At 30.4% G+C, this 17,511-nt stretch overlaps 2 protein-coding genes across 2 annotated transcripts; one reads left to right on the top strand and one right to left on the bottom strand.

The window, feature by feature from the left end:
- Positions 1-2,096: 2,096 nt before the first annotated feature.
- LOC112720069 (uncharacterized) lies at positions 2,097-6,248 on the bottom strand. Its single transcript, XM_025770873.2, has 2 exons — positions 6,050-6,248; positions 2,097-3,055 (listed from the first exon to the last, which is right to left on the bottom strand). Exons 1-2 carry the CDS (start codon positions 6,061-6,063, stop codon positions 2,284-2,286), a joined length of 786 nt encoding a protein of 261 aa, XP_025626658.1. The 5' UTR covers positions 6,064-6,248; the 3' UTR covers positions 2,097-2,283.
- Positions 6,249-7,537: 1,289 nt separating this feature from the next.
- Positions 7,538-9,502, top strand: LOC112720070 (uncharacterized protein ycf20). The gene is made up of 2 exons (XM_025770874.2): positions 7,538-7,677; positions 8,592-9,502. Exon 2 carries the CDS (start codon positions 8,641-8,643, stop codon positions 9,094-9,096), a length of 456 nt encoding a protein of 151 aa, XP_025626659.1. The 5' UTR covers positions 7,538-7,677; positions 8,592-8,640; the 3' UTR covers positions 9,097-9,502.
- Positions 9,503-17,511: the final 8,009 nt, after the last annotated feature.

Genomic DNA, 17,511 nt, shown 5'->3' on the forward strand with positions numbered 1-17,511 from the left:
TATTATTGGAGTTGAAAAAAAAAAAATGATAACTACGATGGAGGGTTAATACGTTGTGTGTCCTACATTGAGTTTAATATTTGAAAAAGAATTTTAAGACTTTGGACACTAGTTTTTTTTTTCTGTATTAAAAAAAAATTGTGTTAAAAGGGATCATGAAAAGTTTAATTTTAATATATTAACAATATAAAGAATTTTATACCGTTATTTAGTTAAATACATGTATTTAGATAATTTTTTAAATAATAAATTTAAAAAATTAATTATTTTTATGTATGTGACAAAATTAATTATTTGTAGAAATTTTTTTTACATTAACAGTAGATAAAAATTAAATTATTTTTATATTATTAGAAGATTGAAACTTCTATTCGGAAAAACACCTAACAAATTCTCATTTTAGTGACGCTAAATACTGTACAAGTTAACCTTTATGTAATGTTCTTGCCTTGTCTTTTTCAATTATGTAATTTTCTTTTACAATTTTCTTCAAACTATTTTCCTATTTATGTGTACTTTTTTGTTTTTTAAAAAATTTTGCAAAATAGAAAATAGATTATCATAGCTGACATATACTTCCAGGAAAAATATATCTTAAAATAAAATACACATAAATATTCTTTTTTTAAATATTTTTTTATTTTATAATTTTTTGAACCAATTAATGGTTAAAAACGCCACGATTCAACGCGGTTTAACCAATTTTGATTGGTTCAACCGATGTTTTATCGAACCAAATAATAAATTATCGGTTCCTGTTAACCCGGTTCGACTATTTAAGGTGCTCATTTAATTTACCATGCAAATAATGTCAGGCTTGCATATGTCTGAGTTTTCGGACTGACAAAATCTTTGAGTTGAAAACAAGGTTGATTTGTTATGGGTGGTAACTGATAACCATGCACAAGAGAGCCCTAAAATTCACGTGCCAAATTACAGTTTCATTCAGCTGCAATAATGATGAAAGAAAAATTCCATGCTGCAAGGAATTCACCATTTGAAGCATAGAGAATGAGAATATAAGTTAAATCATAATATTATAATAGTACTACTTTAATTTGCATTATTAAAAAAATACACCTGGTTTGATATATTTGTGATACATACACATGTCAATATACATTTATTAAATAAAAGCAATTAATTTGGCAAAGAATTTTATTTGCAATTATTGGAGAGATTTTATGTGCAATATGTGGTACACAACAAATTTTAGTAGTTAGATGTGCTTGCTACCTGGAAATTACAACACTTGACAATTTTAGTTTAGAGTTTATACTAAATCATGAGTTATTTCAAACTCAATTGGAAACTCAACAAGTTGAAATTCAATTTACTTGCACGGTTTGAAATGAGCAAACTAAAATATAAAGACCAGTCTATTTGACATTTGATATAATGAGTTTTGTTATTTATAGTCTCAATTTTTTTTATATCGAGTTGATTTATGAAATAAGAAATATGTTCATTTCTGCACCGATCAATAATTAAGAAGAATTAGCAACTTGATGAAAAAAAGAAATATGGGCAAAATCATTTCTCTTTTAGGAAGTGATTAATTAATGTCGAACGACAAATTACTGCATCATATGATTAGATACACGAGTGATAAATTGATGTTTTGTTGTAAAGTAAACTAATTTTCATGTTGATCCACCAAACTCAAACTATAATTTAACCTCATTTCCTTTGGCAATTGGCATCGTTGGATAATCTTTGAAGCAGCAATAATAACAAAAAAATAAGAAACAGAACATTCTACATATTATAAGATGCACATGTAAGCATTGTGTCTCTTGGTTTTTGTTTCCCTTATTGCCTAAAACAAAACTTGCTCAAGCAATACTCAGCCCATGTGCCCGTTGGAAAAAATCCTCCAAAAAAAAAGAGGAAATTTTCAGCTCCAAAAACCAAAAGAAAACTTAGAATAAAAGTTCCTTGAAAAATTATCCCCTTCTTTTGCTCCTTAATTTCCAAACTCGGCCTTTAAAATGACTGAATTTTACCATCTACAATCCAATTTCAAAGCTTCTATGTAGACTAAACCGAACTAGTCACAAGAATCTGGTGGCAGGTGACCAGAAAAATAATCCACATAATTCACAATCCAGGCAAATGCTCGTATTTTAATCAGCATATTGAAAAGCATATCTGTATATAATTATATATCCTAAAACAAATATAGTAAAGCAATGTCTATTGAAGCAAAATCTTAAATCATATAAAAGCTCAAGCTAACAATTACAACTACAAAGGAGAAAGGGAGAGAGTCAACCAAGGGAATCACCGTCCTCTTGAAACTGCATCTTCCATCTCACCGTGTGATGAAGGAAATAACTCTATGTAGCGACTTCCGAGTGTCATCCTATCCTTTGCCATTGCCGCTTTAGAATCTTCGGCATTTGTGAATTCCACGTAAGCCTCTCCGGATGGCCTGCCTTCCGAGTTCATTACAATATGAACAGAATCTTCGGACAGCACAAAATCCTTGAAGAAGTCCATTATGTCATCCTTGCTAGCAGAAAATGGCAATCCCCTCAGCCGCAACACCCCGGTATGCTCAGCTGAGTCTTTTCCATCATCGTATGATTTAGCCCGAGGTGCACTTCGACGGGGTGAACTACTTCGAGTATCTGAAACCTCATTTGCAATTGCCTTGTAGTATTCCTGCCTCTTGCTTCTGAAAACCTCGACATATCTTCTACCTATGTTCTGCCTGTTTCTTTGAAGAGCAAAGTCGACTTGAAGAGGATAACCCAGAACGCAGAAGGCTTCACCAGTGAACTTTCCACCTTTGTGAACAAAAAGAACATCAACTATATCAAGGCCATGGAAGAACTCGGCCACATCAGTTTCAGTGCAATCGAATGGGAGGCCACGCAATCGAACAACGGGAAAAGGTGGAGGAGGTGGTGGTTGGCTGACATATCCATATGGAGTTGGATTGTACATAAAACTGGAACCGGGGGAAGTACCATAGAATGAAGATCCCGGATCTACAGTCCGCTGACGCTTTGCAGCCATTTCACGCCCATCACCACCATCAGCATATTTACTGCAATTTTGATCCATAACCATAACAGAAATTAAGAAGCTCGTTATTAGTTAACAAATATACATGATGATAAAATAGTGTAAACTTCAAACTAGTCCTCAAAAGATACGTGACTGTTTTAATCCTTCAAACATAATCCACTCTAGTATAAACATTAGGTCTTGAATAATTATAAGGAGATATCAAAATCTTACTTCTGGTTTCTATTTTCTTTTCTAATTTCTTTTTCAATGTTTTTACGTTTTTAGCATTTGTGATGGAAAAAGGGAGAACGGAAATGAAAACAGGGATCAAATTTGTTGTTTTCACCGTTTTTCACATCTTTTCTCAATAAAAAAAATCTGAAAATGAATGCAGAAAATTAATACCAAAATTAAACATGCTCATTGCCAAACCAAGAAACTGCATCATGTTGTGAATGTTAATAAGTCTCATATAACTTCACTCTTGCCTTTCTATTCTATAACATTATAAACCATCTTGTTCCTTCTTCTATAAGGCAATCATAATCCTCTCTCTCCCACTGCCCCTCCCCCTCTTCATTTTTACCCTCTCTCTGCCACATTAGGCAGAAATCATTTTCCCTCTTCCTCCCAACTTTTTTGAGGTTTCAAATCCATGCCTCTAGACTTTTACATGGCATCAAGTAGCAACAGAAGGAAGCCATGTCAACATCAATAAATAAATAAGGCAGACAAGTCAGTCGCCTATTAAGATTTAAACCTACTGAAAATCCCCATAAATGGCTCAATCCTCAAATGAAATTATTAATGATGGATGCCTAAGTGAGATGGAATCCATCCTTTAAGTTCTTGGGATGTAGTTAAATCATAAAACAAGAAATCAGAAGGCTATAGAGGAATTTTTCTATAAAGCAAGTTACTGATAAAGAAAGCAGAATAAACTTGCATAAGCAAATTCCTTTTACATTGGCATGCTACTTTTTGGTGCAAAAGGGAAAGAAGAATGACAACCAATAATCCTATAGAAGACATAGATTATAGATATATCATAAGTAAAGGATATCATAAACCACAGTTGCCATGAACAAAAGAGCAAAAGACAGCACAAATAACACAAATTACTTCTCACGTGGTTCAACTTAGACTTTTGATAGTGGTCTTAAGTCTTAATCTAAAGTTTGGGTCTAAAATCTCATTCAAAGGGCACCTAATAAATGCTTGGTTACTACCTACTACACTACCACTTGACACATCTAAATTAGAGGATCAGCTTAATCATGTCGCTAAGCATTTTTTCATAACAAATAACAACACCGAAGCACAAACAATCTCTTAAGTTCAACACAAAAGGTGCAGAAATACCTTAAACAAAAAGCACTTGTTTTCATTATTTATTTAGTTATTAATGAAAAAAGTTCACTTATTTTCATTGAACAGGAAGCTCTGAACATGAAGCATACACAAACAAATGACTGAACACCAATGCAAGACAGCATCTTTAAACAAACTGCTCTTTGACTTAATTACTCAGATAGTGATAAGCAGATGGACTAATAGAAATGCATGATGAGCCATCAGCGATGACCACAAACAAATTGACAAATTAATCAATATTTAGTCACAAGCAGCAGTATGCCAGTTGATACTATCCCTTCAGGTTTCTTAAGTGAACCTGTTATATGTGTGTGAGGGAAGAGATGGAGGATCCCAATTTTATGCATAATATCATCAAGCAAAAAAGACAAAAGACCACAGTAGTCACCATATTCTCATCTAGTACAGCCAATAATCCATAACAAACAATCAGGAAAACAATAGTCCATAAGAACTTAAGAAATGCAATAGTCCATGATCACATTGTTGTATAACTATGACAAATATTAAATATGAAGTCTGTGCATAACACCTTACATTAGGATGCGGCCAAATGTTTTAACTATTGAATCACTTGCATTCTGAATTATGTCTGTTAAGTAATTTGTGATGGTAAAGTTGAGGCATTTCAAGAAACATTTCTATTAGCCCCTCTAGTTCACAATGTTAGTCTTTTAAGGTTATGCACTAGGATTAAGAAAATATAAGAGTGCTCTAGATCTAAATGACTAAAATACCAAGTAGAAAAGAGAAATTTACATATCATATCACTGATCACTGTCACTAAAATAAGTGGCAACGAAATGAATGTAAGGAAAGCAAAGATAATAATGGTATCAGAAATTCTATTTGTGTTGAGTAAAATGACAATCAATTAGAATATCTTGAATTCTTTAAAAATAGTAATATTGCGGAATGAACGCAATAATAAAAAGGTGGACCTCTACTATTTCATGCATTGAAAACTAGAACTTAAGGAAGACCCAAACTTATAGAGAAACCCCATAAGCTGCAAACTATTCTGCATACACCCCTCCATGCCTTCCTAACTCATAAGTGTTAATATGACTTCGAAATTCTCCCCTTGGTTACTTATAACACATTGAACAAAATTTCATTCCAAAACAAATAATTAGTAAGAGTAAAGGGTTTGTTCTTCCCAGCATTCAGTTTTATGCAGCAACAGCTTTATCATAATGCAAGGAATACATTACAGCTATAATTGCAATCATATCATTTATCTGAAATCCTATAACTCGAGCATTCCCTCTCATACGTTTTTCCATTACTTTATTGAGACAACACTTGTAAGTAACTCACCATTCATCACTATTCATTATTCACCTATAATTAAATATAATTTGTTCCGAATTTGAGAGCAAAAGGAAGATAGTTCAAAATTTCGTAAAAGAAATGAACCAATTACCATTACGGGTCGGTGAAAATTTGACAATTTAAAAACATGTCAACACAATCATAATAAAAAGAGGGGAAAGACAGAAAAGAAAATTCAATAGAATTAAGAAATTAAGCCACGATTTGCTTAAGATAGAAAAGGGGGAAAAATCCCCAATCCTAATTAGGTAATAATAAGAACAAAGGAAAGAAAAAAAAGAATTGAAACAAGAAAACAAAGAGGTAGATAAAGTGTTGTTACCCTCTGTAGAACATTGTATGAAGAATTTGAAGCAACGAAGGTGAATCTTGTTAGTTTGGAGCTAAGTTTTGAAGATAGGGCAAAAAAAAAAATTCCTCTTCTCTTCTGTTCAGTTTTCGTGACTTGGTACTTTTTCTTTGTGCTGTTAACTTCGTTATTTCTTTTGGTTTTGCTCGATTGCTAATTTGCTAGGGTCCCTTTTTATTGGTTAAAATCCCTAATACTATATAAAAAAAATTAATAAAAATATAAAAAAATTAAAATTTTAATATATTGAAATAAATAAAATATTTTACTTTATTTATTAGAGGAATGTTAGGGGCAGTAACTTTTGTGATTTGTAACCATCAATGATGGTTTTAATGGTGTGAGATTGGTGTGAAATTTCATCCAATAGCTCACTTTTCTTTGCTGGTTACATGCTGGCCAGAATTTAACAAAGTTGCTGGTCTCCTAGACTTTTCCTATTTATTAACCAATGCTTTTGAAACATTTATTAACCGATTCATTTTCATATCTAGATTTTTTTTTTTGAAATAATATAATAAATATAGAACAATGACTAGATGTCATTGTTTGTGTAAATTTTAGTCTAGTCTTATATGCACAAAATGGAGTGTAACAAGTCTAACAAACACGTTGTTATAATATAACATTTTAAAGAACTTTTATTTGTACATATGGTTCTCTAACAGGTTTATTCAGTTTGTTTAGACTCGTCTATTTAAAGAGGGGAGTAAATTATATATTAAATATATATGAGTCTTCAAATTTTCAAATTAAAAAGTGTAAACTATTTAGAGGAAGTCTATCGAACTAAATGGATAGGTTCATTTATTTATTATTTTTTATATTTTGTTTAAATAAAAAATTAATTTTTGGTCTAAAATATTAATTTTAGACTAAAATTTTTCATATTTTAATAATTTGTTCATTTTAAAATTGAGTTTTTTTGTTAGTTTGAAATATTTGACTTTATTATTAAAAAAAAATCTCTTTTATTAACACAATGCTTTTTTAAACTACTTATAAAACTGTAAACCGAGAAAAAATGAGTAGTCCTTTTTAAATTCACTTTTGTATAGTCACCAAAAAAAAAAATTCACTTTTGTATAAGAGACTGAATATTCTTGAACATAAATTATGTTTTAGAGTATTTCTAATATTATTTTTAATTTTATAAAATAATGTATTAATATTTCTGAGATTATATATCATAAATAATAATTTAAAATTAAAAATATAATTTATTATTTTAAAGCTTATATTATTTTTAATTATTTTATTAAAATAATTTATTGTTTTTCTATCAAAACGATATCATTTTTATAAAATAAAATTGATCTTATTTTATTTATCAATTTTAATACAAATTTTAATTATAAGTCTATTTATTTTTTAAATATTTTTAAAATATTCCATTAGAGTTGCTTACTATTTAGAAACTAATTTAAGGGTCCAAAAGGTATATAGCCCATGGCATGTGCACAGAAACGTAAACAAAAATTCGCTTGAGCCCAAAAATGGAAGGAAAAAAAAAACATGGAGATGCTGAGTTTGGTGTTGGGGGTCTCTAGTTTCCAGAGTCCACAGAATAGCAGAAAGCTTATTCTTTTTCCTCCATTTAGGTCAGTGAAGCGCACTATCAACTCTCAAAGTCATTTCATATTCATTCAATCGTTATTTACACATTCCTTTTCTTTCTTGCCCTCTTAACTAATTCAAATTTATAAACTAATAATAATAATAATAATAAAGTTTGAAATTCTGTTTGTAGTTCCAATTTCTATGAAGTGCTCAAGAAACAGAAATAAAAATTCCATGATATTTGTGTTCATGATTTTATGATACTGGTAGGATTAGCGATGCTGGAGAACTTTTTCATATGATGGCCCAAAGAAACTTTATTGGGTATCTTCATTGCAAACAGTGTGGTAGAAGATGCTCATGAAGTGTTTGATATAATGTCTCAATGATTTTCAAACTTATACACATATTGTTTCTATAAAAATGTTGCATCTGTTGTGTTGTGATTTGTGAGGCTGTGATAATCTGACCTACTAGCAGGTTTTCTAAGTAAAGTTATCTGTAAGATAGAATTGTCATGTGAAAGGAAGCACTCATGTCTTTAAACTTCTGCACTTTTTTTTTCACCTTAGCTCATATTATTCATCTGAATATTGCTATGAACCATTGAGCATATTATAGACCCGTCCTATTTAAATACTTGTGTTGCTTTGAAACATCAACTTTAAGTTTTAGATGCTTGAGGAAATTTTACAGTGGATGATCTGCACCTATGATCTATGTGCTAATCTAATGCAAATATTGTACTTGTAGAAATTAAGATTAAAATTTAAGAACCACTTGTAGCTGAAAATATTACAATCAAATTTTAGTCCACATTAAATTCCTGGTATTACTGATTCTGTTCTACTTATTTGATATCTTTTTGCTTTATTTTTTGTATTGGTGTTATTCTTGCTGGATTGAATATGTGATTATCTGATATATAACATTCTGCATCTACTAACTTTCCTAGGCTGGCTATCTTTCTGGTTCAAACTTACTGATTTCTGATAAAGAGAACAATGGCTCTGTCAATGAACCTGATCCATATTGGTCTCAACTTTCACCCGAGTACTAAACCCAAAGTTGGGGTCTCTGGAAGGTTTACGTCCAGATCTTCAGCAGGGCTTCGTGTTCGAGCCGTCCAAGATAATGGCGGATCACGGAGACTAGTTGACATCATTCGACTCGTGCCTGAACTCTCGAGGAATTACTTCAAGAGCCCTTCTCGCAGGACTCTATTCGGTGGAATCTCCTTGCTGGGTGGATTCTATGTTGCACAGACAATCTCCCTATCATTTGGAGCTCTAGGAGTCAATGATGTCATTGCAGCAGTGCTTTGTGTTCTTCTTACAGAGTATGTGACTAAATTCTATTACAGCAGGCCTAAAGTTACTTTCCCTATTGCTCTTCTGAACAATTTCAAAATGGGTTTCACTTACGGTCTCTTCATTGATGCCTTCAAGCTTGCCAGTTAATCTTTATTAATATCTTAGTGCAACTTCTCCTCTTCAAAATTTGTTCCATTATTTATCAAGAAAAATATAGTTAAGCCCCCTAAATTACAGTCCATGTAAAATTTACACCTTAAACTTTCAAATATGTAATTTGATACCAAGTTGTAAATAATGCACAAATAGTGGATCCAATATTGCTGTCAGCATTAGAATTAGTTAGGTTATGTATTGTCATCAAACCTCTCACAAATTATGGTGAAAGAACAACAGAATGTTTTGGTTTTGTGGAAACGTTTCTTGTCCAGTTAATATCATCTTCATCAATGTTAGGTGAGGTGATGGTATTAAAACCTCACTTTTCGAAGTGGAATGTTGCAACTCAAGTTCATTTGATGGGTAGAAAGTAGAAACCCCTATTGTGCCTGAATTTATCATTTGCTTGTAGTAGTTTTTTTTTCTATTTTTTATTGGTATTGTTTACTGTAGTAGTTAAATGATTTAAGTTAGTAGGAATAAATTATTTTAGAAATAGTGTATTTATTCAAAAGCTCTGGCCAAAATTATAGTATTTTTCTTTATTATCTTATAAAGTATCTTCCCAGTATGAATGGACGTGTAAAAATAAATAAATAAATAAATCAAAACATGCGTGTTTGAGTTTGACAATCTTGGTTGCTTGCAGCATATAAAATGGTAGATTGTATATGCATCCATCATAATTCATACAATTGCTGCATTCATTTTTTAATAATTCTTTCATCTTTTAACTTGTGCAGTAAAGTATAATATATTAGTGAAATCAATTAGCAATAATGTCGAGAAGATCCTCACATAACCACAGAGCACGGTCCCAACTACGATGAATAAAATAAAAGGACTATGCTATTTTGATCCCATCTTTAGTAACACGTGGAGTTCATATCTGAATTCATGTCTTGAACTGTGATATAATATTGTAAACTATGAGCATATCATCAGGAATGAGCAATGGACAATTTTTAAAATAATCGTTTGGTGAATATTTTAAAATAATTTAATCAGTTTCATGATTCCTTAATCAGAATTTCATTTCTGGGCTTAAAAATAAAATTAAGATGACAAATTATCCTATGAGAATCTCGAATATTTTTTTCAGCTCCAAAAAAAAAATCATGGCACCAATCACTCATGACGTGTCTAACATTATAGATCGGTACACAAATCCAAACTGGAATAAAGAAACCTCACCAGCCAGCATGTGACCCGGTGATTCTGGTTTCCTCCCACCTAAGAAGAAATTTGTCATCAAACTATTTATTCAAAGCTTAAATAATAGAGAAATACATAAGGTTGTTTGTTTTTGAGAAAAACTCAAAACAGTTCCTGACAATTATCTCGAAAGACAACGAGGTCTTTGACAAAAAAAAATTCAATTCGACTTCTGAGAATTATTTCGAAAAGACAAAAAGGTTCTTGTGCCAAAAAAAATTAATAGTATTTTTTTTGGTACAGAAACTAATCATATCCCAAAAATAATTAGGGATCAAATTTGATTTTTTTTTTATCTCATTGTCCTTTCAATATAATTATTATTTATTAGGGATCGGATAAGATATTCGTTTTTTTTTTTTTTTTTGGCACTGAAAATGAGAGTGAGAGAATAAGATTGATATTGTATTTATGAAGGTGAGACTAATTCTGACGACGATGAAGAGGGATTAAAATTTATTTTATTTTTATTTTTTATATTTATTTTAAATTAAATAAAATATTGAGATATAATTTAATAATGTGCATTTTATATCAATCATAATACAAAGATTTAATTTAATTTTTATCTCTTTATTTATCTTCTCGTTTCTATCTTTTAATTTTAGTGTTGTTTCTAAACATAACCTAAATAATTATATCATATGAATCTTTTCATATAAAAATCTTTTTTTTATTTATGTAAATTTATAAAATTTATATTTTTTTAAATTAATCAAGATCAAATTCCAAACATTTTAATTATAGTATTATAAAAGATTGTGAGTAACTATTTACGGAAAGATGAATTTTTAAAATGATGATAGGTCGTTGGTTTTTAGCATATGAATACTCGAGAAACAACGCCTAATTACTTGGGGAAGAAATTGCACAATGGTGACTCTATTTGGATTAGATGTAAAATTAAATTTGGGGAAGCATTTTTATTTTTTTGTAACTATAGGATATGTATACTTCTAATTTAAAAATCTAGAGAAGTAATAGAATTTATTATTTTTAATTAATAATTAATTATTAATGTATAAAAATATATTATTAAATTATTAAATTAAAAAATTAAATTAATAATTAAAAATAAAAATAAAAATAATAAATTTTGTTAGTTGTTGAACATTTTAAGGTATTATTGTATGTATTGGAATAAAGGTGGATAAGTATTTTCCTTCTTCATGTTTGTTTGGGTTGGCATTTGTGGTAGCGGGATATTCCTATTCCTACTCCTCAGATGACACCTGTTCACATGATCTCAGAATTCAGACCTCATTCAAGTTGACTTTTATTTCGAGTCGAACTTCGAAGTAGTGTTTTCTTTTGCTGAGTTTGTTTTTTAGAATACAATAAGACATTGTTTTTTAGAATACAATAAGACAAGACTGAAAATAGAATAGAGTAAGATATTGAAAAATAAAAATATAAAATTTTGTGTTTTTATATTTTATTTAATGATAAATTAAAATAAATTATGAATATTTATTTTTTTATTTAAAAAATTTGAAATAAAAAATATAATAATAAAAAATTATAATTATAAAAAATTAACAAAAGTAATAAATAATAAATAAAAAATAATTATGTTTTTTATTAGTATTTTTGTCTCTTTTTTATCAGGATGAATACAAAATACAAAATATATTAATCTAATATTTTTAGACACATTATTTTTATTCGTATTTTTTTTGTTAAATACGGTTTTATATTTCTGTTTCAGTCCTATATCCGTAAACAAACGCAGCTTTTACTCTTTGTAAATGACTTTGCATTACTGATATTGGAATTGTTCTCTCTCTATGAGGCTTTGAGATACAATATTATTGCTTATTTTAATTTCTTTTACATGGTTTCTTAATATATTATGTAAAAATAAAATGTAATTACATAACATAGCAACTATAGATACTTTTGGAGCATGCACGATGCAGTAAATTTCCCCGTGTATGTGGGAATATGTCAATAGTCAACCATAGGATAGAAGGGAAAAAATATAAACTTCTTAAGTGTCTTCCTCTTGACTTATGCTCTTAAAATTAAAGAGACCATTATTAAAAGTGATTCTGCAAGGAAATAAAAGCAAGTACAAGACATAGACGAACCAAAAAAAAAATAGTGTTAGTCAGATGAAAAGAGAAGTTTTATGGAAGGTTTTAGAAAAGAGAAGAGTAAAAATTGTATATATTCATGCAATTAAAGACATGTATGATGGGCCACAACTAATGTGAAGATTTAAGATGATGTGACAGAAAAATTTTCTATTGATATAGAATTACACTAGGGATCATTCTTAAGTCCATACCTTTTCACATTAGTCTTAGAAGTACTCACAGAGCACATCCAAGAGCCTGTGCCATAGTGCATGCTTTTTGTCGATGATATCATCCTTATAGGAGAGTCAATGGAAGACCTAAATAAGAAGTTGGAGTTATGGAGAGAAGCTCTAGAAGTGTATAGTCTGGGCATAAGCCGTAGCAAGATGGAATATATGGAATGTAAGTTCAGTCTGAAAAAGGAAAACCCTAATATAGAGGTGAATAATGGAGAAAACATCCTACGAAAAGTTAAAAGTTTTAAGTATCTTGGGTGCATCATACAGGATAATGGAGAGATTGAACAGGATGAAAATCATAGGATCCAAGCAGGTTGGTCAAAATGGCGGAGTGTATATGGTTTTATATGCGACAAAAAGTGTCTTTAAAACTTAAAGGTAAATTCTATCGCACATATATATTTGAACACATATGGTGAGAGGCTCCTGAATCAAGAATCCACTTATCGAAGATTTCATAAGATTGTTCTGTCACAGAGTAGCAATCTTCCTCATCATTTGAGACGTAGCTTGCTTCTTGCTTTTCTTTTGGGTTGTCGTTGTTCTGTTTCTTGAAAGTTATCTTCTTATTTGGACAATTTGCTTTGAAATGTCCAGCCTCACCACATTTAAAGCATGTTCTCTTCGCGTGAGGTCTAGATTTTGGCCTAGACTTTCCACGCTTATTACCTTTTCCTCTTTCATTAGTCCTTCCTCTAGCCGCGAACAATCCTTGTACTTGATCATTATACTCTCTTCCATTTGAAGATGACATTACACTTGTAGCAACCTTACGTAGATCATCCGCTAAAAGTGATGCCCTCGTCTCATCCATGGTCAGAGTGTCACCCACCAGCATCAATGTCTGCACCAGATTTTCATAGGACTTCGGTAATGAAAGTAACAATATGAGTGCTTGGTCTTCATCATCAACCTTCACATCTATATTCTTTAAGTTTGATATGATCCTGTCAAACTTATTAATATATTCTCGGATTGAGGTGCCTTCCTCCATCTTGCATGTATACAATTTGGATTTTAAGTAGATCCTGTTAGTTAGAGTCTTCGTCATGAAGTTACTCTCTAACTTTAACCAAACGCCTGCTGCAGTTGCTTCTTCATTTACCAAAAAAGCAACATCCCTCTCAAGACATAAGATTATTGCAGCCCGCGCCTCAAGATCTAATTCTTCCCAATCCTCATCTTTCATTTTCTCCGGCTTTTTCTCTTTTCCTGCTAGTGCCTTGTGTAACTTCTGTGATATAAGCAGATTTTTCATCTGCATCCTCCAATAGGAAAAATCATTTTTCCCATTGAACTTTTCGATTTCATATTTGCCTACTTTGACATTACTACTAGTAGAAGTCATTATATTCAAAATTGAATTTTACCACTCAAATAATGAATAATATAACGTTGGCTCTTGATATCAATTATTGAGTCTGCAGCGGAATTTTGACTTCTAATAGCTACAAAGTAATATGAAATTGAACATTACTCACAATAATGCACTCGCTATATAATTATTAAAGAGAAAAGGAAATAAAATAAAATAATAATAATAATAATAATAATATGAAAAGAAGATGTGAATGTAGTTGTTATTGTTGATAATAATTGAATTGAAATTTTACAAATGTTTATATAGTGGTTATATGCTATAATTTCAACGGATAGAAATAAAACTTTCCTATAATAACTCTTAGCCTTCCTTTTCTTAGCCTTCTTTTTCTTTCTCTCTCCCTCACACCTCTTAAACACTTACTGACTTGAGCATTGGAGTGTCTTTTGCAGGTACCCACCCCCTTGTTCTCTCCTTGCCGACGTATAACTCATCCCAACGAGAAGCTTGTAGACATTCATCGACGGACGAATTATACACTAACCAAACTCATCAAGAACAGTAAGTAAAGTAAAAATTTCTTAATTTTCACTTACGTGAGCTATTTATTCTTTTATATATATATATATATATATATATATATAAAAGAATAAAATAGAAACTGACGTTAGAAAGTAAAAATTGTAAGTAAAGTAAAATTTTTTTTATTTTCACTAACGTGAACTATTTTGTCAGAAGCAAATTCATTGGACATTTTGTGAAAAGAAACTGTGGGTAATATTTTTGACAAAAAATGTCTATAATTTTTTTTTAATCTTTAGTTAAGCTATTCAATCACAAATACAGAATAAAATTAAAAAAACTTAACAAAACAAAATAAGTTGAGCTAGTAAAATAACATCTAAACATATAAGAGATTTTCTAAAATCACATTCCGATACACACTAAACTAAACCAAAGTCATGCATTCTCCCTGACCAAACAAAATAAAGCCAAAACTTTAGTTCACAAACAAGAAATACAAATAAGACACCATATAAGATTATTATCAAAATTCGATCTTGTTAAGACTACTCCGCGCATGCCCATGTATATGAAAACAAGATATGAAAAATCATAACATATAAGTTGACACGGAAATAGTACAGAAACAGCAAATATCTTGTTCAACGTAAACCGTTACTACCTCCAGCGGTTTACACACACTTCTCCACACAAATAAACCGCTATTGCTAGTAGCGATTTATGGCCAAACATCAATAAACAGAAACCGCGACAGCCTCTAGCGGTTTCTGTGTTCCCCCATTTGCATGTAATCCGCGGCTGGTTATAGCGGATTATGTGTTTCCGTAAACCGCTATTGCTAGTAGCGGTTTCTATAGATATATGAAACAATGTATTTACGTCTTCATATTTAAAAGAATGTAATTGCGTGAATTTAAAGGACAAACAATTTATTTATGTAAATTGCCTAAAATATAATATAATATTATTATTTATTATTATATTTAAATTTTACATATAATATCTTTAGTTTATTATATTTTTTAATTTTATTTATGTATTATTATTATTTAGTGAGTATTTTGTGAATATATAATGAAATTTATTAATTCATTTATTTTACCAACTTAAACTTACGTCTGTTTTTTGATAATGGAATCTTAAAATTTTATAATTTAAAAAAAGAATAAATAATCGATTCTAAATAAAAAATTTTAGATTGGATTAGATTTAAAAACAAAATAAACCGATAAAAATTAAAATCACAACAAATTATATATATCTTTTAAAATTGATTCAAATAATACTGCGAACACCTCTATAATTATGGTGATGATGGTGGTGATATAGAAAATAGTGATAGTAGCAAAATGCTATAATGAAATACTAGAAATAAAAATTATAATGATAAGTATAAGATAAGAAGTGGTGGTGGTTGATTCTTTTGTTACAAATAAAAATGCTACTAGATTGATTTTTGAGTTATGCTATACATACAAATTTTTTTTGGCTTATAAGTCTTATAAGTTGGGCCAAGTTTAACAAAAACTACATTTATCTACTGGAGTGTGATAACATGCGCGTCACTCAAACCAATTTGGGTTGGTCGAGTGGTCAGCTCACTCGTCCGCTTAAGCAAGTGTCGGAGGTTCGAATCCCGTCTTGTGCATGCAGCAACCCATTGGCCAGCGGCAGACCCTTAAATGGAGCTCCGATCCGTGACGGATTAGTCCTTGGCCTGTCGGGTTGGGGGATACCGTGGGCAACAAAAAAAAAAAAAACATGCGCGTCACTCAACCGTTTTCAAAGCGCGCTTTCACTCACCATTATGAAAGACGCTTCTTCTTCTTCGCGTTTCTCCTTTTCTTCTTTCTCTTCCTTCTTCTTCTCCTTCTTCTTTGCATTTCTTCTCCTTTTTCTTCGCGTGTTTCATCTTCATCATTATTTTTTTATTATTGTTGTTGTTGCTGCATTTTTTTCTCCTCCTCTTTCTATTTTGATTTTGCAACATTATGTTTTTTTTCTTCTTTGTTTGATTTTTTCTCCTAAAAAGAATTATAAAAAAACGAAATAAGAAGATGGAAAAGAAGAAATAGTAGAAGATAAGGAGGAGGAGGAAGAGGAAGAATTTTGAATTATGCAGAACTTATCAGAATAAAAATACACCCAAAAATTCTTAAAATACACTCAAATATCTTCGTGTTACACCCAAATATTTTCGTGTTACAACTAAATTTGCTGTACAGAAAAATATTTTCTCTAATGCTGCATTTTTTCTTCTTCTTTGTTTCCTTATTTCTTTTTTTCTTTTAGTTAAATGAATGTAAGTTCATCCTCTTCTAAGTAATTTTGTAGCATTATGTGTTTCTTCTTCTTCTTTATTTCATTTTTTTGTTTTTATTCTTATTAAGAGAGTAAAACAAAAAGAAACTTGAGAAGGTAAAACAAAAAGAAAAAGATGAATAAGAAAGAAAAAAAAGAAGAAGATGGTGATGATGATGAGAAAAAAAAAAGAAAAAGCAGTAGAAGATGAAAAGGAGGAAGAGGAAGAGTTTTGAATTATGCAGAACTAATCAGAATAAAAATACACAAAAGAAAATCTTAAAATACACCCAAATATCTTCGTGTTACACCCAAATATTTTCATACTACACCCAAATTTGCTGCAAATACAGAAAAATATTTTCTCTAATGCTATATTTTTCTTCTAAATTGAACCACACCTCAGCCACTCGATTGGATTCAAAACAATAATTAATTTCGTTCTGGTTGACAATCTGAACCTGAATTATTTATTATTTTCAACAACGAGATAACTGATGATGGAGGAGAAAGAGAAAAAGAAAAAGAAAAGAGGAGAAGAAATTCCAATGAAGAAAATGAGGAAGAGGAGGAAGAGAAAGAGGTGGTGTTGATGACGACGATAACGAGAGAGAAAATTTAAGAAGAAGAAGAAGAGACACGAAGAAAAACATGAAAGCGCGTGAATATAAATGCTTGTATAACTTGTATGGGAAAAATGCTTGTATGTAGAGAATAATTT

Source organism: Arachis hypogaea, chromosome 11 (genome assembly GCF_003086295.3).
Source record: "Arachis hypogaea cultivar Tifrunner chromosome 11, arahy.Tifrunner.gnm2.J5K5, whole genome shotgun sequence".
Classification (NCBI taxonomy): domain Eukaryota; kingdom Viridiplantae; phylum Streptophyta; class Magnoliopsida; order Fabales; family Fabaceae; genus Arachis; species Arachis hypogaea.